The sequence below is a fragment of the Andrographis paniculata genome, unplaced genomic scaffold (genome assembly GCF_009805555.1).
Source record: "Andrographis paniculata isolate CXL003 unplaced genomic scaffold, ASM980555v1 Contig69END, whole genome shotgun sequence".
Taxonomy (NCBI): domain Eukaryota; kingdom Viridiplantae; phylum Streptophyta; class Magnoliopsida; order Lamiales; family Acanthaceae; genus Andrographis; species Andrographis paniculata.
In genome coordinates, this window is record NW_026137605.1 from 3,461,676 (window position 1) to 3,484,295 (window position 22,620).

Below are 22,620 nucleotides of genomic sequence, written 5' to 3' on the forward strand. Positions count from 1 at the left end.
GGCGGATGAATTCCTTGTTATGATTAATTAAAATTACTAATCTGAAAATTCCCCAAATTCAGCCACCACCGCCGGAGTTATCACCGATTGATTTATTGATTCTTCTGAAAATTCAATCCAAGGATTCAATAAAGGTTGCAGACTGCAATCAACAGCGACTACTGCATCGACTACGTAAGGATACAACAATAATAATTTCTTTTTTTTTTTTTTTAATTGATAAAAAATTGTAATGTTTTAGACAAATCTGGAGACTGCTATTGGAACAAATCTAAGAACAAACAAGATTTGGAGAAGCAATCTGAGAAATGGATTTAGTGAGGATCGAAGATAACGATGAAATCGGCCGGGTGATGAGTAAAATCTGCCGGTGGGAAAACACAAATCCTAAGAATATATGAAAATGGTGTGACAGAAAAGCAAAAGTTTCTCCGATATTTTAGAGTGGGAGAGCTCTCTCTCTCATCCGTTTCCTCTTTCTCTCTCTAGAATTAAAATGGTCCTGTTTTTACTGTTGTATGACTCAGTTTCTGTACCCGTATGTACATCATTTTTAACTGTATTTATTTGTATTTTTTATATTATTTATGTCTGTCTTTATTATTTTGATATTTTTAGATAAAAATAAATGTTCTAATTCATATTTTATTTAATAAATTGATATATAATAATAAATTAGTAATGAAAAACATTGACTTCTTTTTTCTATTTATTCATTTTGATATTTCATTTGAAATTTCATTTTAATATATTTTAGAGTATATTATATTGTAATTGTCGTAATTGGAATGCCTTATTATTTTATTCTTGTTATCGATATATCTTATCATTTTAGTTCAGTAATTAGAGTTTGTCTTGAAATAAACTCGTAAGTGGAATTTTTTCGCATATTTGGACATCCGACGCTGAATGTATGTGTATATATATAAATCAAAATGGTACTGATTTGATCTAATAAAAAATATAAAAAATTAACAAATATTAATACAATATAAACACATTATATAATGACATATAACAAAATATATTTTGATTTCATCACAGTAATAATTTGACCCAATAAGCAAATATCTAAAGAAATTAACAAATATTAATATAATAAATAGCAATACAATATATGTTAAATGTCTTCTAATGAAATGTTAATTGCTTCAAGTTAAAATGTTATGTTATTTGTTTTGTGACAAATTGCTTGCTAATTTGACCTCGTTAGCACCTAACGACCGCCATTTATTTTATATATTACAATATTGAAGAACTACTTTTGTTTCCAAAATATAAGGGTTTGTTTGTTATCTACTTTGGTTTAATGTAATTTTTATTGAGATATAAAAAAATGTGCCGATAATATAAAAAATAATACTTTATATAGAATATTATTTTTTTTGTAAATGATAAAATATATCTACTACCTTGGTCCCATGAGAAGGATACTAGTTGTTTTATGCATTCTTGTATTTAATATTAAAAATATTATTATAATTATATAATTTACTCCACAATTACCATGCATCTATATTATAAGAGATTAAAAGATATATATTCTTATTTTTTTTTATTTGTACGGTATATTAATATAAAAGTTAATATTTAAAGATTCATATGAAAAAAAATTAATGATTATCTTAAGATAAAAATATGATTAGACAAACAAACTCAAAATAAATAAATAAATAAATTCTCTTTCTGTTTTAATTCAAAATATCATTTTTACCATTTCGTCCGTTCCATTGAAAGTATTTTTTTTCTTTTTAGTAAAAATAATCACACACTAATATCAACGTACCATTAATTTTTATTTGAATTACAAATATATTATTGCACATCCAATTACTTTATATATAAAATCAAAATAATAAAAACATCAAAACTTCTTACACTTTCATTAATTAATAAAATAATATTATTTTTTAATCTATCACAAAATCGCAATGACCAAAGTAAAAATGTGAACACAGCTTGAATTGCGGTTAGTGTCATGTGACAACCAATTTGGAATGAGCCCACGTATAACAGCATCTGTTACAGTCACTTGTTTCGTTACCTTTATCATTGTCTTTTCGGTTTTTTTACCATAATAAAACTCATTGCCTCTAACAAGAAACACGGTTATCAAAATTTATTACTTTTATCAAGTACCACTTACCTTTAAAAAAAAATAAAAAAAAATAAAAAATTAAAAGCTATCAAAAATTTTTTGTAATTTTAAATTTTTAAAATTTAAATTTAATATAAATTATTTATAAATATATTTAAATTTCATTAACCAATTCTCTACCTTTTTATATTCAATTAAACCAAATGGGCAGTGAAAATACTGATATTTTTAATTAGTACTTAAATTAAGTTGTTGGATACGATTGGACAATAAAAATAATAATTCTTAAGTTATATTGTTAATATATTTATTTTATACGTTTATATTATACTCCCTCCGTCCCGGTACAAGGTTGTCATTTACATTTTGCACGTAAATTTTTAAATATTAGTATTAAATGAATTTTGTAGTGAAAAAGACAAAAATGCCTCTATTAGTATTTGGTAATATAAAAGTAATGACATTTGTGTAATATAGTGTAAGTTGGAAGGGTATTTTTTGTGTTAGGTAGGTAGTACAATTACTAAATTAGGAAATAATAACCTTGTTATGGACGGACGAAAATAGAAAATGACAACCTTTCAATGGGACGGAGGGATTATTATGATTCTTTTTTATGTTATTCTTAATTAATATATATGTTGATTTATTTTGAATCATTTCAATTATTAACATTTTTATATAGATTTATATTTTAAAAAGTTAAAATATAATATTATATAAAAATATTATTATATATTATTACTAAACCAAGATCGACAACTTGTTTAATCAATTACCAAACAAGAATCTTGCGAAAACTTAAAGCAACTTTAATTATTACAGAAGCAATATACTCGAACTCAGTTTTACCCAAACATAAACCGACATCGAACACAAATCCTGACATACGTTTGTTACACGTTGCAAAATTTAAAATAGAAGAAACATACTTTTGCAATAAAAATAACATAGTACAGATGAAGTAGGGTCGTCTCCTCAGGGAATTAAAAAGGTTTTATTTTTTATTGTTTGATTTATAATTATAATAAAAGGGGAATTTTGGAAGTAGGAAATAAAAATAAAATAACAAACTAAAAACTCTACGACTAAAAGATAAATTCAATAAAAATAAGTTTCCAGTCTAGGAATGAAATTGACAACTGAGTAGTGGATTTGATCATCGATAAATATTAAATTTTATTGGTTTCTAAATAAATTAGTTATAGTTACTGACACGCGCCTAATAACCAAATCTTCCTTAATTTCTTGACAGTCTAGGTACGTTCGTCAATTGCTTCCCTTGTTAGACTAGAACCCTAGCGACGCCACAAAGAATTTAGTAGCCTAACCGTCTTGCGAAGTAAAAGAGCCTAATTCAAGTTAACAATTAACTATGCGAAATTGTTTAAAATTGATTCCGTGATTTTCTAATGGTATCTGCCGCTAGTTGCTACTTGAATCGAATTAAAATGCAATTAAGGACGTCTAATTTAGTTTAGCAATTAATCCTTAATCCAATTGAAATACCTGGCCACAATACCCAACCAAATAAAAGATTATAATTCAAAGAAATCAGAAACCACATAAATAATTAGGAATCAAAGAAATATCATAAATCAAAACAAGTCTAATCTCTCAAACTCATACCAAGTTGTTTTCCACTCCCATACTAGAAAAGTAAACTACTCCCTAATCATAGGAGGAAGAACAAAGGAAAAGGAAGCAAAGAGAAATATCGTCTGAGAATGATGTTGGTAGGGGTAGAACTTGAAATCTTCTTGGAAGAATCATTCTCCTTCTTGCCATTGCACGGTTTCTCCCTGGGACTGTTCTGCACGATGTTCTCCTCGGCAAGTGGAATAAAGTTGCGCCTCTCCTTATTTCTTTCCTTTATATTTGCCCTAATTTTGTAAAAATTAGGCTTTGGGCCTTTTTTTTTTTTTTTTTTTTTTTCTCTTTTCTCTATAATTCTATCAATTTTATTATTTTTCTCCTGCAAATCATAAATAAATAATATATACCCAAATCAGGTAGAATCTAATCAAAATCAACGAAATCTCGCATATAATATAAATATTTAACGCATGCGATTTATGGCTATCACATCCAAGACCCACACCTAGACCATGCTTTCCCTCAAAGCATAAATTCAAAACAAGCTAAAAGAAATCGCAGATGACTCAATATGACAAGAAAATATAACTCAACCAAATCAATCAGAAATTCAACATATCAAGCTAAGTCAACGTCGCAGGATAAAGTGTATGCGCACATGCTCTCTGAAAGAAATAAGTGTGTATAATCAGCTAACGCTCAAGTAGTGCGACAAAAGATTATTCCATAGGCTTGAATGAAAATCGAATCCCCCTTTCTTAAGATACTCGAATCTAACATCAAGAATCAAATAGACTTTTTTATAAAGGTCGTAACGGGGCTGATGGTTAGGGGTAGAAAAAAGGATATGCCAAGGCTAAAATATGTCAGAAAAGAACATAATAAGAACACGATGCTAGCACGTGAAAAATGGTTCGGCATAAACAATGAAACCCTTACTTTATTCACTACCCAAAATTTAATAACATAATTATATCAATAATACTACGTACGTTGTGTGCCTATACTCGTAATTTCCAAAAGTCGTGTGTGAACCCTGATGGCAGTTCTTGTGTATCTTTGGGTTAATATGTAAGGTTTCTCCCGCAGGGTACGTGGCTGTAAGTTCTATTGCTTAGGATCATTGAGTCATCCCTTAGGTGTTCGTGGGTAACTATCGACCGTGTAGTAAGGAGGAGTCTTAAATGTAATGTAATTTCACTCGTCGATGTTATTCTAGTACGTCTCGTAGTTCAGTATTGAGTACATCCATACGTGCCCAGCGCTTCCATCGGAAAAACTCACCGAAGAGCACTGTGTTGCACAACCGTATGTTTCCTGCAGTGTATAAGAGGCAGCCAGATACATCCCCTTGTGCACGGCCGTGCCAATGCGGAGCTTCTTTCCTACCACTTTGTGGCAGAGAAATTCAATCCGCCGTGCATGGCCGTGGCAGCGCCGAACTGGACTAGTACATGACTTCGTCAAGGAATTGTTGCCCCTTCAGCACGGCCGTGACGCCTCCGACGTGCGGGCTTTTGGCAGTGGCAAAGAAATACGAGGGCGACTGCACGACCGTGGCGAGGCCCTTCTAAATCCCTGCCCTCTAAGGCTGGGAACTTGACACAGTGGTATGCATGGCCGTGCAGGCCACTTGTTTCTTCACGGATCCTCCAATAAATCGGACTTTTGTCGTTGCCCATGTAGGTTGATTCAGTGAAATACATAGTTATAGGATTTGCACTTGTCTGTTAATGTCGACGTGTCTGTGGCGTTTCTTGTTCGTTGTTTTCATTGACAGGTATGTTGCTGTCCTATGAAAGTTATCCGTGACCATTTTTTTTTTATCGATTTTGTAGGACTGTGCTTGACTGCTTTGGATGACACTTGCAAAAAAGCGCAGTCGTACTACGAAGAAGGGGACTGCAGCGAGCGCGGGACCTACGCCCTCTGCTGAAGATACGACTATGCTCCCTTTTCAAAATCAGGACCAAGCTGTGAAGTTCGAACAACTTAAGGGTGTGTGTCCTTTCTTGTGGACCGCTGCATCTCTGAGGAAGCTATAACAGCATTGAACGCCGCAGACGAGGTTGATAGATACCTTAGCGTGCGTGCGTGGCGCTGGTTCTTTTCAATAACTGACGACACACATCGGACTCTGACGTTGGAGCTTCTTGCTACTTTATAGGTGGACAAGAAGCATTTACATGAGGTTGACTACCCGGGTACGCTCCAATTTAGGTTGGGGAATAGGTTCTTTCGCCTCTTTTGTACGGAGTTCTCTACGGCCATGGGTTTGTACGACGAGAATTTTACAAAGACCAGCGAGTACCGGTCGCTGACGTAGGAGGTTGCGCGTCATTGAGGAGAGAGTGGAGGCCTTTTGCATTCATTTTGGTGTGCCGGCTCGTCGCACACTATCATCCCGCTTACGGAGCCATTAACGTAGGTCCCACTTCCACCGGTACTGGTTTAAGCATTTTACCGTTGGCATGTTTGTCCACCGCAGCTCCCCTTATTCTTGGACGGTACTTTGCAATTAAACATAAGATCCACTAATTACTCCTAGCCCCAAACGACTATTCAATTTCGGATTACAACTGTGTTTTCCATTACGTCGTTATGTGTCAACTCTTTTTGCCGTGTTGCTACTGGTGTTTCCATCCCGTTTGTGGAATCTTTCATCCAATTTTAGTACTTATACGTAATAGTTGTAATAGTTATCTACGGCGCTGCAATTGTTCTTTTTTCATGCCTCAACTACCCCTTATTCTGCATTATTACAATTGATTCTCCCAGCAAGTAGACTTCATTCTATATGTTCTGTCATTTCTAAAAAGCCCAACCATCTTGCACCAGTATACCAACGAAATCAACCATCACCTTTATTTAATTTTCGAAATGACTAGGCGTGCAACCCACAAGCGCATACCACAGACTTTACCCCCCATCCACCCTCCTGACCTCCCTATGTCTGCAGGTTGTCCCTACATTACGAAAAGACTTGACATAAATAATTAATACGATAGTATCAGTGAATCTGATATGCACGTACGACCAAGCATTCATTCTTGTGACCCATGTGGAGTATTAATACTCCATACTATCTCATTCGTGCTTCGAAGCTTTCATCCTTCTAGTTATTGAAAGTAGAGAGATGCTTCTTTTTCGAGCAGGGACTCCCGGGATGTCACGTACTCCACCGGCGCAGTGGACTTATCAACTTGAACAACAATTTATGCACATTGTATGGGTACAGTGGCTTGTTGGAGGCTTTGATGGGCCTTACATCCGCGTCCAGCTTTGGGACGAGGTACATGAGCAATTCAATCACGAAACCAGTTGTGCCTTTGAGCTGGGGCAGCTAAAAGAGAAACTGAAGCGGATTCGGTTCTCGTACTTTCTTTTATGTGACCTGGTTGTTCGGGAGATAGGCCTTTGTTGGGACAAGGCAACGGGACTCGTCAATGCAACCATCAAGGAGAAAGCAGTAAGTGCTGAGTTCAATAATCAATATATTCCGGTGTTTTCAACTATGACAGAGACGAAATTTTGGCTGTCCGCATCAAGCATACCCCAGACACAACCATCTACTTTCACGGCCGTTCCCCCACTTCGACTTATGCCACAATATGTGGGGATGTGCTAGCGGATCTCGTTGACGAATAAATATTGAAATCCTTTGCTCGGGGACGGCGTTCACTCCGTGCATCCGTTCGTTGGTCTCTCGCCACCCATGTGCCGTTCCGTTTTTGTCCTTTCTTGTTTTCATGTACTAGGATTTAATCATTTCGAAGTAATGTGCCTTGTTTTCTGTCATACTTGTACTCGCGAGCAACTTTGGGGGGTTTCAGTTTGGAGTTAGGTGGAATGACGGCGGCTTTTGTTCCGCCCTTCGCAGTTGTGATACCTTCACACGCTCGCATGCGAAAGTAATAATTTTTTTCTATTCTTCCGATACACTTTAATCACCCGTGTTACCAATGATTCCCCACCCTACTTAATAATTGTAACTGGTCTATGTAAAATTGTCGCTTCAAACATTGTGTTAAAAAAACCAAAAAAAAAAACCTGGATGTGATGAAATTGAGATCAGAATTTAGAAATTTACAATTGGCGAACAGGATAATAAGCGGTAATAACCCAAATTTATTTTTCTTTATTGCTATTTATATAATTGATTAAAAATAATTCCAAAAACACCTTTTCATCATAAAAAAAATAAAAAACAAAAATTCCAAAAACACCTATTATCCTACACAATCATTTCACCTATCAAATCAATTCATATCTGCGATGGTTTGTGCATATTACACTTTAACCCGACCCAACCTATCGAAACCTGGATCATGTGCCCGCGGTTCGACCCGATTGAGTGATGAATTTGATGATGGGTTCGTTTGGCCTGAATCACCCTGGACTGCCCTCAACCGGTCCATGGGGTCTTAATATATTTTGGTTTCCCCGGTTCGCTGGATAGACAGATTCCTCATTCCTTCATATCGCGATTTCACTCTTTAGAGCCCTAACTTCCCCGACGAACGCGATCAACTTGTTCTTGGCATTCCGGCGAGTTTGGCCATCGGAACTTGAAGTTCATCCATCGTGGTTGTGTTACAGCTTTTCCTAAAGCTGTTCTTCAGTTTGATTTCTCGATTCTGCCTTTATGTACTGTTCGTGGTGTTATTTGGTTGTCCGCGATAATTTAGTCTTAGCATCTTGAGATTTCTTTCGATTAGGTTGGTAATCGCATTGATTGTGCATTTCTGTGGATGTCGGTAGTGTTTGGGTCGAGGTTGTGTGTATATGTTGCTATTCGGTTGGAACTTTGGGTAAACAGAGTCCGAACTCCTTTGATTTTGAAAGTATATAAAAGATTCGATGTTTCTTGTTTCGTATGTGTTCGATTAATTGGAAACTACAAGTATTAGGTCCTGTATTACATCTACAAGTGGTATCAGAGCTATTAGGGCTTGTTAGTTTACTCGAATTGTGATTTTCGAGTTCCTGGAGTGAACACCTAGTTCTCTCTGTAAAATCCGAAGGTTTTGAGTAAATAATCTCAAGTTTTTTTGAAGTCTTGGTTGTTTACTTTTCTGTCAAACTGAAAATTGTTTCTTAAAGGTGTATTTCACTTCTGTAAAGTTTAGATCTCCTTGATTAGGACTAAGATAGGCCCTGTAGGAGATTAGGACTTGAAATCATTCTTATTTGGTTTATTTGTGTAGTTCCTTGTTGATTGATTCATCCAAACTTTACTAATCTATGTATTAAGTGCGCAGTTGGAAGGATTTTACAAGTTGGAGGCTTTGAATTACGAAAAGAAAGTCAAAGAATAGTTGCGGAGCTTCGAGTGGGTAACATTCCTAACCTTGTTGCGTGTTTTTTTGAGATTTCAGTTTTGGGGTGACTAAGTGTGGCAAATTTAGTTTGCTAAGTGACTGTTTATGTGCTATGTGTGGCTGTTTGAGGTTGCTGTGACATTTAAAGTGTTAGTTAGAGCAGTTTGTGCAAATCTGATTGTGTTAGGTAATATTAACTACTCCTAAGTTAGTTTTCTCAAGAAACTAACCCTTGGATTAGTTAATATTCAAATTTCCTCTGTTCTTGATGCATTCCTACCTGGTGGTTCTTTTGTTGAGATATTATAAACAATAAATCTGTGTTGAATGATTCTGTGAATTTTTTTTAAGGACCAACAGTTGTTTTTTGTGAAAATTTGGTCTGTTCTTGTCTTTTTACCTAAAACAGATTGTTTTTCCTCTTTTAAAATCATGGGTGGTCAAGCATTCTTTAATATACAGCCTTTTGATGGAAAATCTGATTTTGCAATTTGGAAACAAAAGATGAGAAGTGTCCTTGTAACTCAAAGATTGATAAAAGCCGTGGAACCTGATCAAGCAACCGACCTTTCTCTTGAAGAAAGGTTTGAGCTTGATGAACTTGCGTCTTCGTGCATTATTTTAAACCTAGTTGACCATATAATTAGGAAAATAGGATCTTATAGTTCAGCTGAGGATTTGTGGGACAAATTAAATAACATGTATACTGAAACTTCTCTTCCAAATAGGATACATCTGTTAGAGCAATTCTTTAGCTTCAAATTAGACCTTTCAAAGACAATAGGTGAAAATTTAGATGTTTTTCCCAAGTTAATTCAAGATATAAAACTTACAGGGGATAAAAACATAGATAATTACAAATCTATTGTCATGTTAAATGTAATCCCTAGTACAGATTCAGATGTAAAATCAGCTATAAAGTATGGTAGGGATGTGATTACTCTAGATGTTGTGGTAAATGGTCTAAAAAGTAAAGAAGTGGATTTGAAACTAAGTAAAGCTAATAGACAGTCATATGGTGAGGTGATGCATGTTAGGGGTAGATCTCCCTTTAGACCCAATAAGTATGAATCTTTTTCCAATAACAATAAGCAATGAAATAACTCCTACAATAGTCAACGAAGAAGTCTAGAAGTAAGTCTAGGAATAGATCGCAAACCCCTTCAAAGTATGTCAAACGGTGTTTTAATTGTGGTGACACTTCACATTTCATTAGGAATTGTCCTAAGAAGAATAGAAACTTGAATAACAACAACAATAACTTTAGAAATGGAACAGCTCCTATTAATACTTCTTCATATGAACAAGTAAACTTGATTTCTCATGATGATGGCTTAGGTGAAGTGTTTGTTGTTACTGCTGAATGTTCCAATGTGACTTCTTTTGAGACGTAGCATTTAATGAAAATGAAATACCCTATTTGAAGCAAAATCAGATTTTAAATGATGAAAACATTGTTGTTAATGGTTCTAATGATACTCAAAATGAGATGGAGCAAAATCATTATAATTTAGGGCGTGTTTGGCAATTAGCTGATAGCTGTTAGCTGATTCAATTAGCTGATAGTTCTTAGTTGATTCAATTAGCTGGTTTGACTAGCTGATTCGATTAGCTGTTTGTATTAAAATGTTTGGTAAAACAACTGTTTGATATTAGCTGTTTATATGTAAAATGAAAATTGAGGACATTTATTTCTATTTTATTCTTGTTTCTAATATATTCAATTATGTTCTTCTGAGTTTAGAATGTTTAAAATTTTTTGTTATTAGTTATTGGAAATTGTAAAAGTGTTATAAAAGTATTTATTTTTATTACAGTTAGATTTAAAAAATAATATATTTTTATTAAAATGTATAAATAGTTTTTTATTGAAAATTATGTAAAATATAAAATAATAAATTTTTCGTGCATATATTTATTATGTTAGTTATCGATTAGTTCATTATATTTATAATTTTCAATAAATTTAATTTATTTTTAGTATAAAATTTATATAATGTAATTTTAATAAAAAAATAAATTATTAATATTTATATTTTTTATTTTATGTTTATTTTAATAAATTTATATATTTTACAATTAAAATAATTTTTATATAAAAATTAATTATTTTAAATTTATAAAAGTAAAACTATAATATAATAAAATATTCTAATATAATTAATAAACGATCAAAATATATTTATTTGTGTAAAATGTATAATAAATTTTTAAGGGCATATAAGGAATAAATATTTTTTTTACAGAAAAAGCTATTTCAAATCGCTGGGTAAGTTAGCTTTTTAGAAATTAACTTATTGGGTCCAAAAAGCTATTCCAAAAAGCTAATTTACCAAACACCTAAATTAGCTTTTTGACTGGTCAAACAGCTAAAAGTTGTTCAATAAGCTAAAAGCTCTTCAAAAAGCTATTTGCCAAACACCCCCTTAGCCAATTTAGAGGCTGAATTACTTGATAATAATGCCTCAAATGGAACTGATACCAGAACAGCCAGTTCTGATCCAGATTTTAATTCTAGAAATTCAAAGGCTGATCCGGGAATCAGTTCTGTTGATGTTAGTGAGGGAATTGAATCTGGAATTGCTGAAAACATTGATCAAAATCTGGAAAATTATCAACTTGCTAGGGATAGAGTTAGGCGAAATGTAAGGCAGTCTCCTAGGTTAGATGATTTTGATGTTGATGTTATCTCATTAGCTTATAATGTGTTCGAATCATTAGATGGTAATGAACAAAGTTCATATAGTGAAGCTATGAAATCAAAACAAAGAAATGAGTGGATTAATGCAATGAATGAAGAAATGAAGTCATTAAAGGATAGTAAAACCTGGATTTTGGTGCCAAAGTTAGCTAACAGTTCTGTTGTTGATTGTAAATGGCTTTACAAAGTAAAACAAGATGGAAATGGAGTTAGATTTAAAGCAAGATTAGTTGCTAAGGGGTTTACACAAAAGGAGGGAATATATTACAATGAAATTTTTGCTCATGTTGTTAAATATTCTACTATAAGGCTCATGCTTGCTTTAGTTGCCTATTTCAATTGGGAATTGAAATAATTAGATGTAAAAACTGCATTTTTACATGGTGATTTGTATGAAAGGATTTACATGAAACAGCCGGAAGGCTTCTTTGATAAAATTAATCATAATCATGTGTGCCTTTTAAAAAAATCCATTTATGGACTAAAACAGTCCCCTAGGCAATTGAACATAAAATTTGATGAATGCATGAAATCTTTGGAATTTAATAGAAGCAATTTTGATTATTGTTTGTATTTAAAATAGCATGTGAGCATCCCATATTCTTGCTATTATATGTTAATGATATGTTGATTATGAGTCCTAGTTTGGAAACCATTAGTCATGTGAAGGATTGTTTAAACAAGAAATTTGATATGAAATACCTAGGATATGCAAACATAATTCTTGGTATGAATATACTTAGGAATAGACAAGGTAACATGTTGTTTTTAAATCAGTCTTCATACATTAAACAAAATTTTGAATAAATTCTGCATGACTGATGCTAAACCCTCTGATGTCCCCCTCGCTTCTAATTTCATTTTATCTAAAGATCAATGCCCAAAATCTGAAAATGATGTGAAATACATGCTGAATGTTCCTCACACTAGTGCTATAGGTTCTATTATGTACTTGATGGTGTGCACTAGGCCTGATTTAGCGTATTCTATTAGTTGTTTGAGTAGATACATGGCTAATCCGGTTGTGGAACATTGGAATGCTTTAAAGTGTGTGTTTAAATACTTGGTTGATACTATTGATGTTGGTTTAGTATTTGGTAAACACATTAGTGAGTTAAAACTAAATGGCTATGTGGATTCCAATTATGCGAATGATAGAGATTCTAGGAAGTCAACTATGTCGTATATCTTTACTTTGTGTGGTTCTTGTGTTAGTTGGAAATCCCAACTACAACATATAGTTGCTCTTTCTACGACAGAATCTGAATATGTGGCCATAACTGAAGCATTAAAGGAAGGTATGTGGTTAAAAGGTTTATTAAATGAAATAGGCTACTTGAAAAATGAAGTAACAGTTTTTTTCAGATAGTCAATCGGGAAGCCAGCTTTGTAAAAACCCAGTCTTTCATGATCGAACCAAACATATTGATGTTAGGTTTCATTTCATTCGTGATATAGTGTCTAAGGGTTTTTTAAAACTAGAAAAAATACCTTCTGAATATAATCCTGCGGACATGGGAACTAAAGTTTTATCAATAACAAAATTCAATTTGTGTAAGAAAACAGTGTATATAGATACTTTTGATTAGGAGAATCTTTTAAACTTGAAGGCTTATATCTTTTGATTTTTAACATTCTGTTTTCAGTATGATATATTTAACATGTAGCTGATTGTGTGGCTGTTTTTGTTTAGTTTTGCAGCTGATTTGTTTTTTACGGCTATTTCACTCAGCATGATATATATAGACAGATTCCTCACTCCTTCATATCGTGATTTCACTCTCTGCAGCCCTAACTTCCCCGACGAACGCGATCAACCTGTTTTTGGCATTCCGGCGAGTTTGGCCATCGGATATTGAAGTTCATCCGTCATGGTTGTGTTACAGCTTGTCCTAAAGCTGTTCTCCGGTTTGATTTCTCGATTCTGCCTTTATGTACTTTTCGTGGTGTTATTTGGTTGTCCGCGATAATTTAGGCTTAGAATCTTGAGATTTCTTTCGATTAGGTCTGTAATCGCGCTGATTGTGCGTTTCTGTGGATGTCGGTAGTGTTTGGGTCGAGGTAGTGTGTATATGTTGCTATTCGGTTGGAACTTTGGGTAAACTGAATCCGAACTCCTTCGATTTTGAAAGTATATAAAATATTCGATGTTTTTTGTTTCGTATGTGTTCGATTAATTGTAAACTACAAATATTAGGTCCTGTGTTACATCTACAATATCTTTCCCCCAAATCCAAACCAAACTACATATCTAAAGACACAATTAAAATAAAATTCACTCAAAAATTCAAATATAAACCAAACCTAAATCCAATTTCTCCAAATCGCGCCTAAAGAAACACACCCTACAATATATATGTAAGTATTTCTTGCGCAAGTGGAGTACAATATATACTTCTTCACAGTCACTCATTAATAAATTATTAAAAAACAAAAATTATACTAGTTAAATTATTGTTGTTTGCATAATAAATTTAGTAATATACTATATAACATAATCAAAATTACTAGTAATAAATTTTTCTCATACATATATATAATGGATATAGAGTTTGTTTGGTTTGTTTTGTATTTTATACTAGTGGTTTAATGTTATAGTTTGCAAAATATAAAAATCATTTGGATTGCATGGTAATTTTTTTTTTTTTTAAAGTGAATTCTAAAATAAAGACAGCCTCACATATAGAGTAGAAATCTTTCATGGAAGATTCATATCTGTTTATTTTTATCAAGTTTCTTGCATTTCTATGGTTTTTCTTGCTTTCTTTCTTTCTCTCCTTTTTTTTTTTTAATATATATATCTTTGATGAATGCCATATTAATAGTATTTGAGGGGGAATTTTTTATACTTGAATGAATTGTATCGTAATATGGAAAAATGATCAGTTTAGAAGATAATGCACAGAAAAACAACTATGGAATTGTATGTGTTTTTTTTTTCTTAATTATTTTATTATTTTTCACTGTTTTTTTTTTTAAAAAAAATTATATTAATTTTTTTATAACGTGGAATCCGCAGCCGCTATCCAAAAGTGTACACTGGATAAATCTCTGGCCGAATCTAATACCCTGCAAACTAGGCTCGACAGGTAAAAAAAAAAATATATTAATTGTAAATATAAATAGTGATTAAAAATAATATATAAAATAAAATATTTGAATAATATTCTTTTTGCAGTAAAAGAAAGAGTTGAGGTTAGAGTAAAAACACTGTAGCAAGTTAAAACTACATAAATAAAGTTGGTGGGTGGAAGATGGACTAAGGGATGAATGAAGTGTAATTTATAAGTCTTGGCCATATAGTTTAGATTATCTAATTAATTATCAATAAAAAATAAGATTATTGATGCGATATTTGGAGGAGGCGAGGCTGTAGAAGAATAAGATGGCCGCTGGATGCCAATTCTGAGGCCGGGGAGGAATGCAGTTATCCATACTAATACTATTTTCTTCGAAATTATGGTATGAGGCTGCTATGATTATATATATATTGCTAATTATAAAGTGTATAAATATAAAGTTAGGATATGTATTAACTAACATTTACAATGGTGTGTTCTTGGACCTTTGAGAACTCACCATGGCTTATGTGGGAAGGCATATTTTCATTCAAATTCTTGGTTTGGATTCCCAATTTGGTGAAGAAAGTTAGAGATTAATTGAATTGTTTAACCCATTTAACAATAAAATGATCTTAATTGGAGAGAGAAAAACAAACTAAAAACAATTTTAGAATTGTTTTTGTACTCCAAAAAAGAAATCTAAAAATACAAAATATAGTAAGAGAAACTTCTCATTAATATCAATCATTTTCAAAATTAGAATAGAGTCCAATACCCCTTTTAAATGGAAAAGCATACATGTAAACTGCTTAAATATATTAAATTCAATATACCGATCATCAATCCTAACCCTTAATTACAATAAAATATTTAAAATGATTTAATTAACGTGTTTAATTAATAATTAGGATGTAATTCAGTGCTAAATATAATTACAGATCAATATCATCGTAGAATTTTCTCTCTATTATAAATACTATCATTAAAAACTTTCTTAAGTAGAAAATATTAATCTTACTCTATAATTGTCTTAAAAATTGACAAAAATAATTTAAAACTTTAAAAAAATATTAAAAATTTTATAAAAATATAATGTTACCTTATAACAATTTTGTTTAAGAATTGATAAAAAAATATAAGACCAAGTTGAAAAAATAACAACAAATTGTAAGTGGATAAAATTATTTATCATTTACTATATACAAATTTAGTGGATAGCAAAACCAGGAATAAGTATTTGGAGGAAGTAAATATCAAAATGAATAATCACTCTATATCATATAGAAAAACTTGACCTATGTTTTTTTTCGGTTCTTTTGACGTGCTTGGGTTTTAATCTCATAAAATGAAATACTTATTAAGTTTTTTAAGTAGAAATTGTAAAATTATATAGTTTAAAAAAGTTAAAAGAGAACGAATCATAAATATATATCTATAATATGATATAAGTAACAATGAATCGTTCTATTAAAAGTATACAATTTTTTTTTATTCTAAAAACTATTTTTCGAATGCAACGATCGACAAGAATTGCTTCTAAAATGTGCAAACCTTGTGCAAAATCAATCTTCTCCGCTCCTTAAAAGACCAACAAATCTTACTTCTAACCGATCGAAGCCACCTATTTATTCGCCCCAAGAAAGCAAAACAAAACCGCGAGAACCATCAACAGCAAAAGCGAACTCACCATCTGTAGGAGAAGGTTGTCACGGCCGTCCCACCCGGCCTTGGGCCACGCTGAACGGTGGCCTGTGGCTTGATCTCTCCCAGCTCCAGTTCTTCTGTCTTCTGCCTCTTGGCTGCATTTTATCACGGATTCATTAACGACGACTTGTTTATTTATTTGTTTCATGTTGCAACAAGTTTTAGTTTATATTGCTTGTGCTAAATGACAATCTCACCTAAAAAGTTAAATTTAAAGGGATATGCATAATTTATTTATTTATATATTATGAAATCAACTGGTTCAACATTGGAGGATCAAATGCTAACCTCTTCCCAATTCTTGATTGCGCTCCAGAAGTTTCCGTTTGGCGATCTCTAGCATCGCCCCGATTGAAGACGCATTGTTGCGGTTCGGCTGCTAGTTCATTTTTGTAAGTAAATTACACGCATTATTGAAACAAAAAAAAAAAAAAGAAAAAGATGATTAAGATATATACAATGTATCAACAAGCTCCAATGCTAACCTCATTGGGGCGAGGCATCGGTCTTGTATCCCGAATGGTGCCCTTCACTTGAGCCGCGGGTTTTGGTTTTGGCTTCGACAAGACAGGCTTCTTACCCTGTTTATTGGTTAAGGCCTCTCTCTTCAGCCAAGAAACCGGAGTTTTCTTTTGAGTATTAGGACCGTTCCGAGCCTCAGATGGCTGTTTAGGGATGGCTGTTTGTCGAATGGGCGGTGGTCTTGCCGGGGCTGGTAGGCTTTTAGGGGGCCTATTTGGTCTGCTTGGTGGGGCTTCCCTTTCCGCGGTTGGATTATCGAATTTTATGCTCGGGCGTGAATCATTCAAATTCCTTTTCCGGCCACTTTCCTCGGTCTTGTGTAGATGTTCTTCATCTCTGATTTCTGAAACCACCATCCATCGAAATGGAAGAATCGAATATGAAAAGGAAACAAAAATGACTAGCGAACATGTAGATATATATAGTGAAGGATGAGACTAACTCCCGTCATTGTCGATTCCATCGAAGATCTTTATGGATCACCAATTGAAGAGCAACACAAGCAAAACATAGTCAGCTGGTTGATAATCGATCAAAAATCCCAAATTCGAAACTTGATTGAGCAATATAATAGAACAGATCGTGCACCTTTGATAACTTCATCTTTGCTGGAGCAGCGGATAGAGCGCCTACATCCATAGGGGGCGTCGCGAGGCCCCCCTTCTCTTGATCTTCTGATTTTTCCGTCGATTCTTTCGCAGCTCCGTCACCTTAATTTCAGACATAAACAGTCATTATCTATGGTATTACAAGCCATGATTCTTAAAAACATCTTAGTATTTATAAGATTTTACCTGCTGTGGCAGCTCTTGCGATAACCCACTCATCGACAACTTTCCTCCATTCCCTGCATTATGGAGCAACAAAGAAAAGAAAAGAAACATCTCAAGATGTTGAAAACTATTCATATTTTTCATTCAATGTTTGGAAAATCGACGAGCAAGAAGTGAGCAAAACTTTTTAACGAGAAGATAACAAAATGCTTTGTTTTCGCATTTTAATGGAAAAGCAAGATCATGTAAAGTGTAACCATTGTGCAATGGAAACAACACGTGATCGAATACAAAACACTATTCTAAACTATTTACATGTGCACACTGAACATTCTTAATTGACGTAGTACAAGATCACACTTTGGATATAAAAAACATGGCGACAAATTAATGGAAAGTGATCAAAGTCCATACTCAATCAATGCCGCACAAAGATATAACATGTGATTGAATGCAAAATAATGCTCTTGGCTATTTACACGTGGACATCGAGAGTTCTTGATTATGTAGGAGATCACACTTTGAATGTAATGGGCTTACCGAAAAATTACGTGACTATGATCAAAGTCCATACTAAATCAATGCCCGACAACGATGCAACACACGATCAAATGCAAAATACTATTCTAGACTATTTACACGTGGACACCGTACATTCTTGATTATGTAGCACAAGATCATATTTTGAATGTAAAGAGCGTAGCGACAAATTAAAAAGATGTGATCAAAGTCCATACACAATTAATGCTTGACAAAGATATAACACGTGGCCAAATGCAAAACACTATTCTAAACTATTTACAAGTAGACATAAAACATTCTTGATTACATAGCACAAGATCACACTTTGACGTACGCAGCGACAAATTAACTGAAAGCAATCAAAGTCCAAACTCAATCAATGCCTACAAAGATACAACACATGATCGAATGCATATCACTATTCTAAGCTATTTAGACGTGGGCACCAAATATTCTTGATTACATAGAGCACAATAGCACAATATGACACTTTGAATGTAAAGAGAGTACGTACAAACAAATTAACAGAATATGATTAAAGTCTATAATCAATGTCCGACAAGTGATTGGATGCAATGAACTATTCTAAACTATTCACTTGTTGACACAGAACATTCTTAATTACGTAGCACAAGATCACATCTTGAACGTAAAGAGCATAAATAGCAACAAATTAAAGGAATACGATCAGAGTCCATACTTAATCAATGCCCGAGAAAGTTGGCGAACATCCCTTGATTGATGCTTCATCAAACTGGAAATAGATTTTCCAATATCGGTTGCCTGAAAATAGAACCAAAGTATTTAAAATTGACACAAGGAAGTGCGCTTCTAAAAAAAAGTATCGTCAAACCTTCAAAATTTCCACCGACAAACGTATCTGCCTAAGCTGCCTCAGCAATTCTAACATTGCAGCATCCGGCTGCCGGATAGATACAAAAGAACTTAAAAATCAGAATCGAAACAACAATAGACCAAATTAATAGCTCATTTAAGCTCAAGACCATAACACTCAAAATTAAAAGAAGAAAACCAGAAATGTAAGTGTTTGGTTTGTGTTTGAAACCAAAATCACCAAATAGACTCAATATCACTCACACCAAAATACTTTTTAAACCAAAATCCAAATCCAAATTAAAATTTCAATCTCATATATATATATATATATATATCACAACCAAACAAACCCTAAAAGATAAAGACAACCTTTTCATCACCACCAGTGTCGTCGATGAGAGATTTGATCCTCGAAACTTGCTCGATCTTCCTTGTCTCCATCTCATCCTCATTATTCAGTGCTTCAGCATCTTTATCCTCATCTTCATCTTCCTCCTCATCTTCATCTTCTTCATTAATCCGATCCATTTCGACCTTCTTCTTCCAGCGGTCGGCGTCGTTAGCTTCGCTCTCCTTGGTGTCGCGGGACTCCATCCGGGACAAGGCGAGTTCGAGCTTGCCGCCGCAGCAGCGGCACGTCGGCAATCCACAAGTGTAGAGAAGCTCTGTAATATCGTCCCTCTGTAGCTTGAGCTCGCGAGGGCAATCGAAAGCCGCCACTATTACTGCATGCCTGATTATATCAAAGATGTCGGAACTCGTGTTCGCGAAAGAATTGCGCCATTTATTGATGCTCGAAGAAGCTTTTGCCATGGCGGATGAATTCCTTATTATGATTAATTAAAATTACTAATCTGAAAATTCCCCAAATTCAGCCACCACCGCCGGAGTTATCACCGATTGATTTATTGATTCTTCTGAAAATTCAATCCAAGGATTCAATAAAGGTTGCAGACTGCAATCAACAGCGACTGCTGCATCGACTACGTAAGGATACAACAATAATAATTTCTTTTTTTTTTTTTTTAATTGATAAAAAATTGTAATGTTTTAGACAAATCTGGAGACTGCTATTGGAACAAATCTAAGAACAAACAAGATTTGGAGAAGCAATCTGAGAAATAGATTTAGTGAGGATCGAAGATAACGATGAAATCGGCCGGGTGATGAGTAAAATCTGCCGGTGGGAAAACACAAATCCTAAGAATATATGAAAATGGTGTGACAGAAAAGCAAAAGTTTCTCAGATATTTTAGAGTGGGAGAGCTCTCTCTCTCATCCGTTCCTCTTTCTCTCTCTAGAATTAAAATGGTCCTGTTTTTACTGTTGTATGACTCAGTTTCTGTACCCGTATATACATCATTTTTAACTGTATTTATTTGTATTTTTTATATTATTTATGTCTGTCTTTATTATTTTGATATTTTTAGATAAAAATAAATGTTCTAATTCATATTTTATTTAATAAATTGATATATAATAATAAATTAGTAATGAAAAACATTGACTTCTTTTTTCTATTTATTCATTTTGATATTTCATTTGAAATTTCATTTTAATATATTTTAGAGTATATTATATTGTAATTGTCGTTATTGGAATGCCTTATTATTTTATTCTTGTAATCGATACATCTTATCATTTTACTTCAGTAATTAGAGTTTGTCTTGAAATAAACTCGAAAGTGGAATTTTTTCGCATATTTGGACATCCGACGCTGAAAATGACTGCACCCGCGTGGCACGTCGGAGAACACAATTTTTTTTTAAATTTAAAATTTTTTATTAAATTTATATATTTAAAATAATATTTTTTTAACTTTATTAAACATAATTATTTTTTATTAATATATTTATAATTATTTATTAATTACTCAATATCCTCAGCTAAAGCGGACAATTTACGCGGGGACGGAGGTAGTACAGTTAATAACATGAAACTTGAAAATCATTAAAAATTCCTACAAATACTTCAATAATATTTTGTAAAACTCGTGCCCGATCAAATGAGCATGTAATTGGATCACGGATTGAGTAATATTGTTTATTGAGAATTTCACATAATAAATAGTATTGATTTTAATTTGAAATCACAACCAAATACACTTTAAGAAATAGAGAAACACACCCTTATACTATTCTGAATGTATGTGTATATATATAAATCAAAATGGTGCTGATTTGATCCAATAAAAAATAGAAAGAAAATAACAAATATTAATACAATATAAACACATTATATAATGACATATAACAAAATATATTCTGATTTCATCACATTAATAATTTGACCCAATAAGCAAATATCTAAAGAAATTAACAAATATTAATATAATAAATAGCAATACAATATATGTTAAATGTCTTCTAATGAAATGTTAATTGCTTCAAGTAAAGGTGCTATGTTATCTGCTTTGTGACAAATTACTTGCTAATTTGACCTCGTTGGCACCTAACAAAAGCCATTTATTTTATATATTACAATATTTAAGAATTACTTTTGTTTCCAAAATATAAGGGTTTGTTTGTTATCTGCTTTGGTTTAATGTAATTTGTATTGAGATATAAAAAAAAATGTGTCGATAATATAAAAAATAATATTTTATGTAGAATATTATTTTTTTGTAAATGATAAAATATATCTACTACCTTGGTCCCATAAGAAGATACTATTTGTTTTATGCATTCTTGTATTTAATATTAAAAATATTATTGTATTTATATAATTTACTCCACAATTATCATGTATCTATATTATAAGAGATTAAAAGATACATTCTTATTTTTTTTATTTGTATCGTATATTAATATAATAATTAATATTTAAAGATTCATATGAAAAAAAATTAATGATTATCTTCAGATAAAAATATGATTATACAAACAAACTCCAAAAAAAAAAAATTATTTAAATTACAAATATATTATTACACATCCAATTACTTTATATATAAAATCAAAAGAATAAAAACATCAAAACTTCTTACACTTTAATTAATTAATAAAATAATATTATTTTTTAATCTATCACAAAATCGCAATGACCAAAGTAAAAATGTGAACACAGCTTGAATTGCGGTTAGTGTCATGTGACAACCGATTTTGGAATGAGCTAACATATAACAACATCTGTTACAGTCACCTATTTCGTTACCTTTATCATTGTCTTTTCACTTTTTACTATAACAAAACTCATTGCCTCAAACAAGAAATACGGTTATCAAAATTTATTACTTTTATCAAGAACCACTTACCTTAAAAAAAAATAAAAAATTAAAAATTAAAAATTAAAAGCTATCCAAAGTTTTTTGAAATATTAAATTTTTAAAATTTAAATTTAATATAAATTATTTAAATTTTATTAACCAATTATCTACCTTTTTATATTCAATTAAACCAAATGGGCAGTGAAAATACTGATATTTTTAATTAGTACTTAAATTAAATTATTGGACACGATTGGACAATAAAAATAATAATTCTTC

At 32.4% G+C, this 22,620-nt stretch overlaps 2 protein-coding genes across 3 annotated transcripts in view; one reads left to right on the top strand and one right to left on the bottom strand.

Annotated features, from left to right (window-relative positions):
* The first annotated feature begins 12,530 nt into the window (after positions 1–12,530).
* On the top strand, positions 12,531–13,575 carry LOC127263633 (secreted RxLR effector protein 161-like). Its single transcript, XM_051292744.1, has 2 exons — positions 12,531–13,014; positions 13,418–13,575. The coding sequence occupies exons 1-2, from the start codon at positions 12,531–12,533 to the stop codon at positions 13,573–13,575; spliced, it is 642 nt and encodes a 213-aa protein (XP_051148701.1).
* A 2,866-nt stretch (positions 13,576–16,441) lies between these two features.
* The window catches only part of LOC127263452 (probable mediator of RNA polymerase II transcription subunit 26b), a 32,749-nt gene continuing 26,570 nt past the window's right edge, over positions 16,442–22,620 (bottom strand). Inside the window, exons 1-9 of one of the 2 annotated variants that reach the window (XM_051292476.1) lie at positions 19,506–20,439; positions 19,153–19,221; positions 19,000–19,082; positions 17,799–17,851; positions 17,593–17,714; positions 17,447–17,474; positions 16,968–17,347; positions 16,771–16,858; positions 16,442–16,577 (exon numbers count right to left, since the gene is read on the bottom strand). In XM_051292476.1, coding sequence (XP_051148433.1) covers positions 16,462–16,577; positions 16,771–16,858; positions 16,968–17,347; positions 17,447–17,474; positions 17,593–17,714; positions 17,799–17,851; positions 19,000–19,082; positions 19,153–19,221; positions 19,506–19,949 — 1,383 coding nt within the window. In that variant the 5' untranslated portion in view covers positions 19,950–20,439 and the 3' untranslated portion in view covers positions 16,442–16,461. Of the gene's footprint in view, positions 16,578–16,770; positions 16,859–16,967; positions 17,348–17,446; positions 17,475–17,592; positions 17,715–17,798; positions 17,852–18,999; positions 19,083–19,152; positions 19,222–19,505; positions 20,440–22,620 lie in introns of those variants that run through there. The other variant, XM_051292477.1, reaches the window with a different exon arrangement.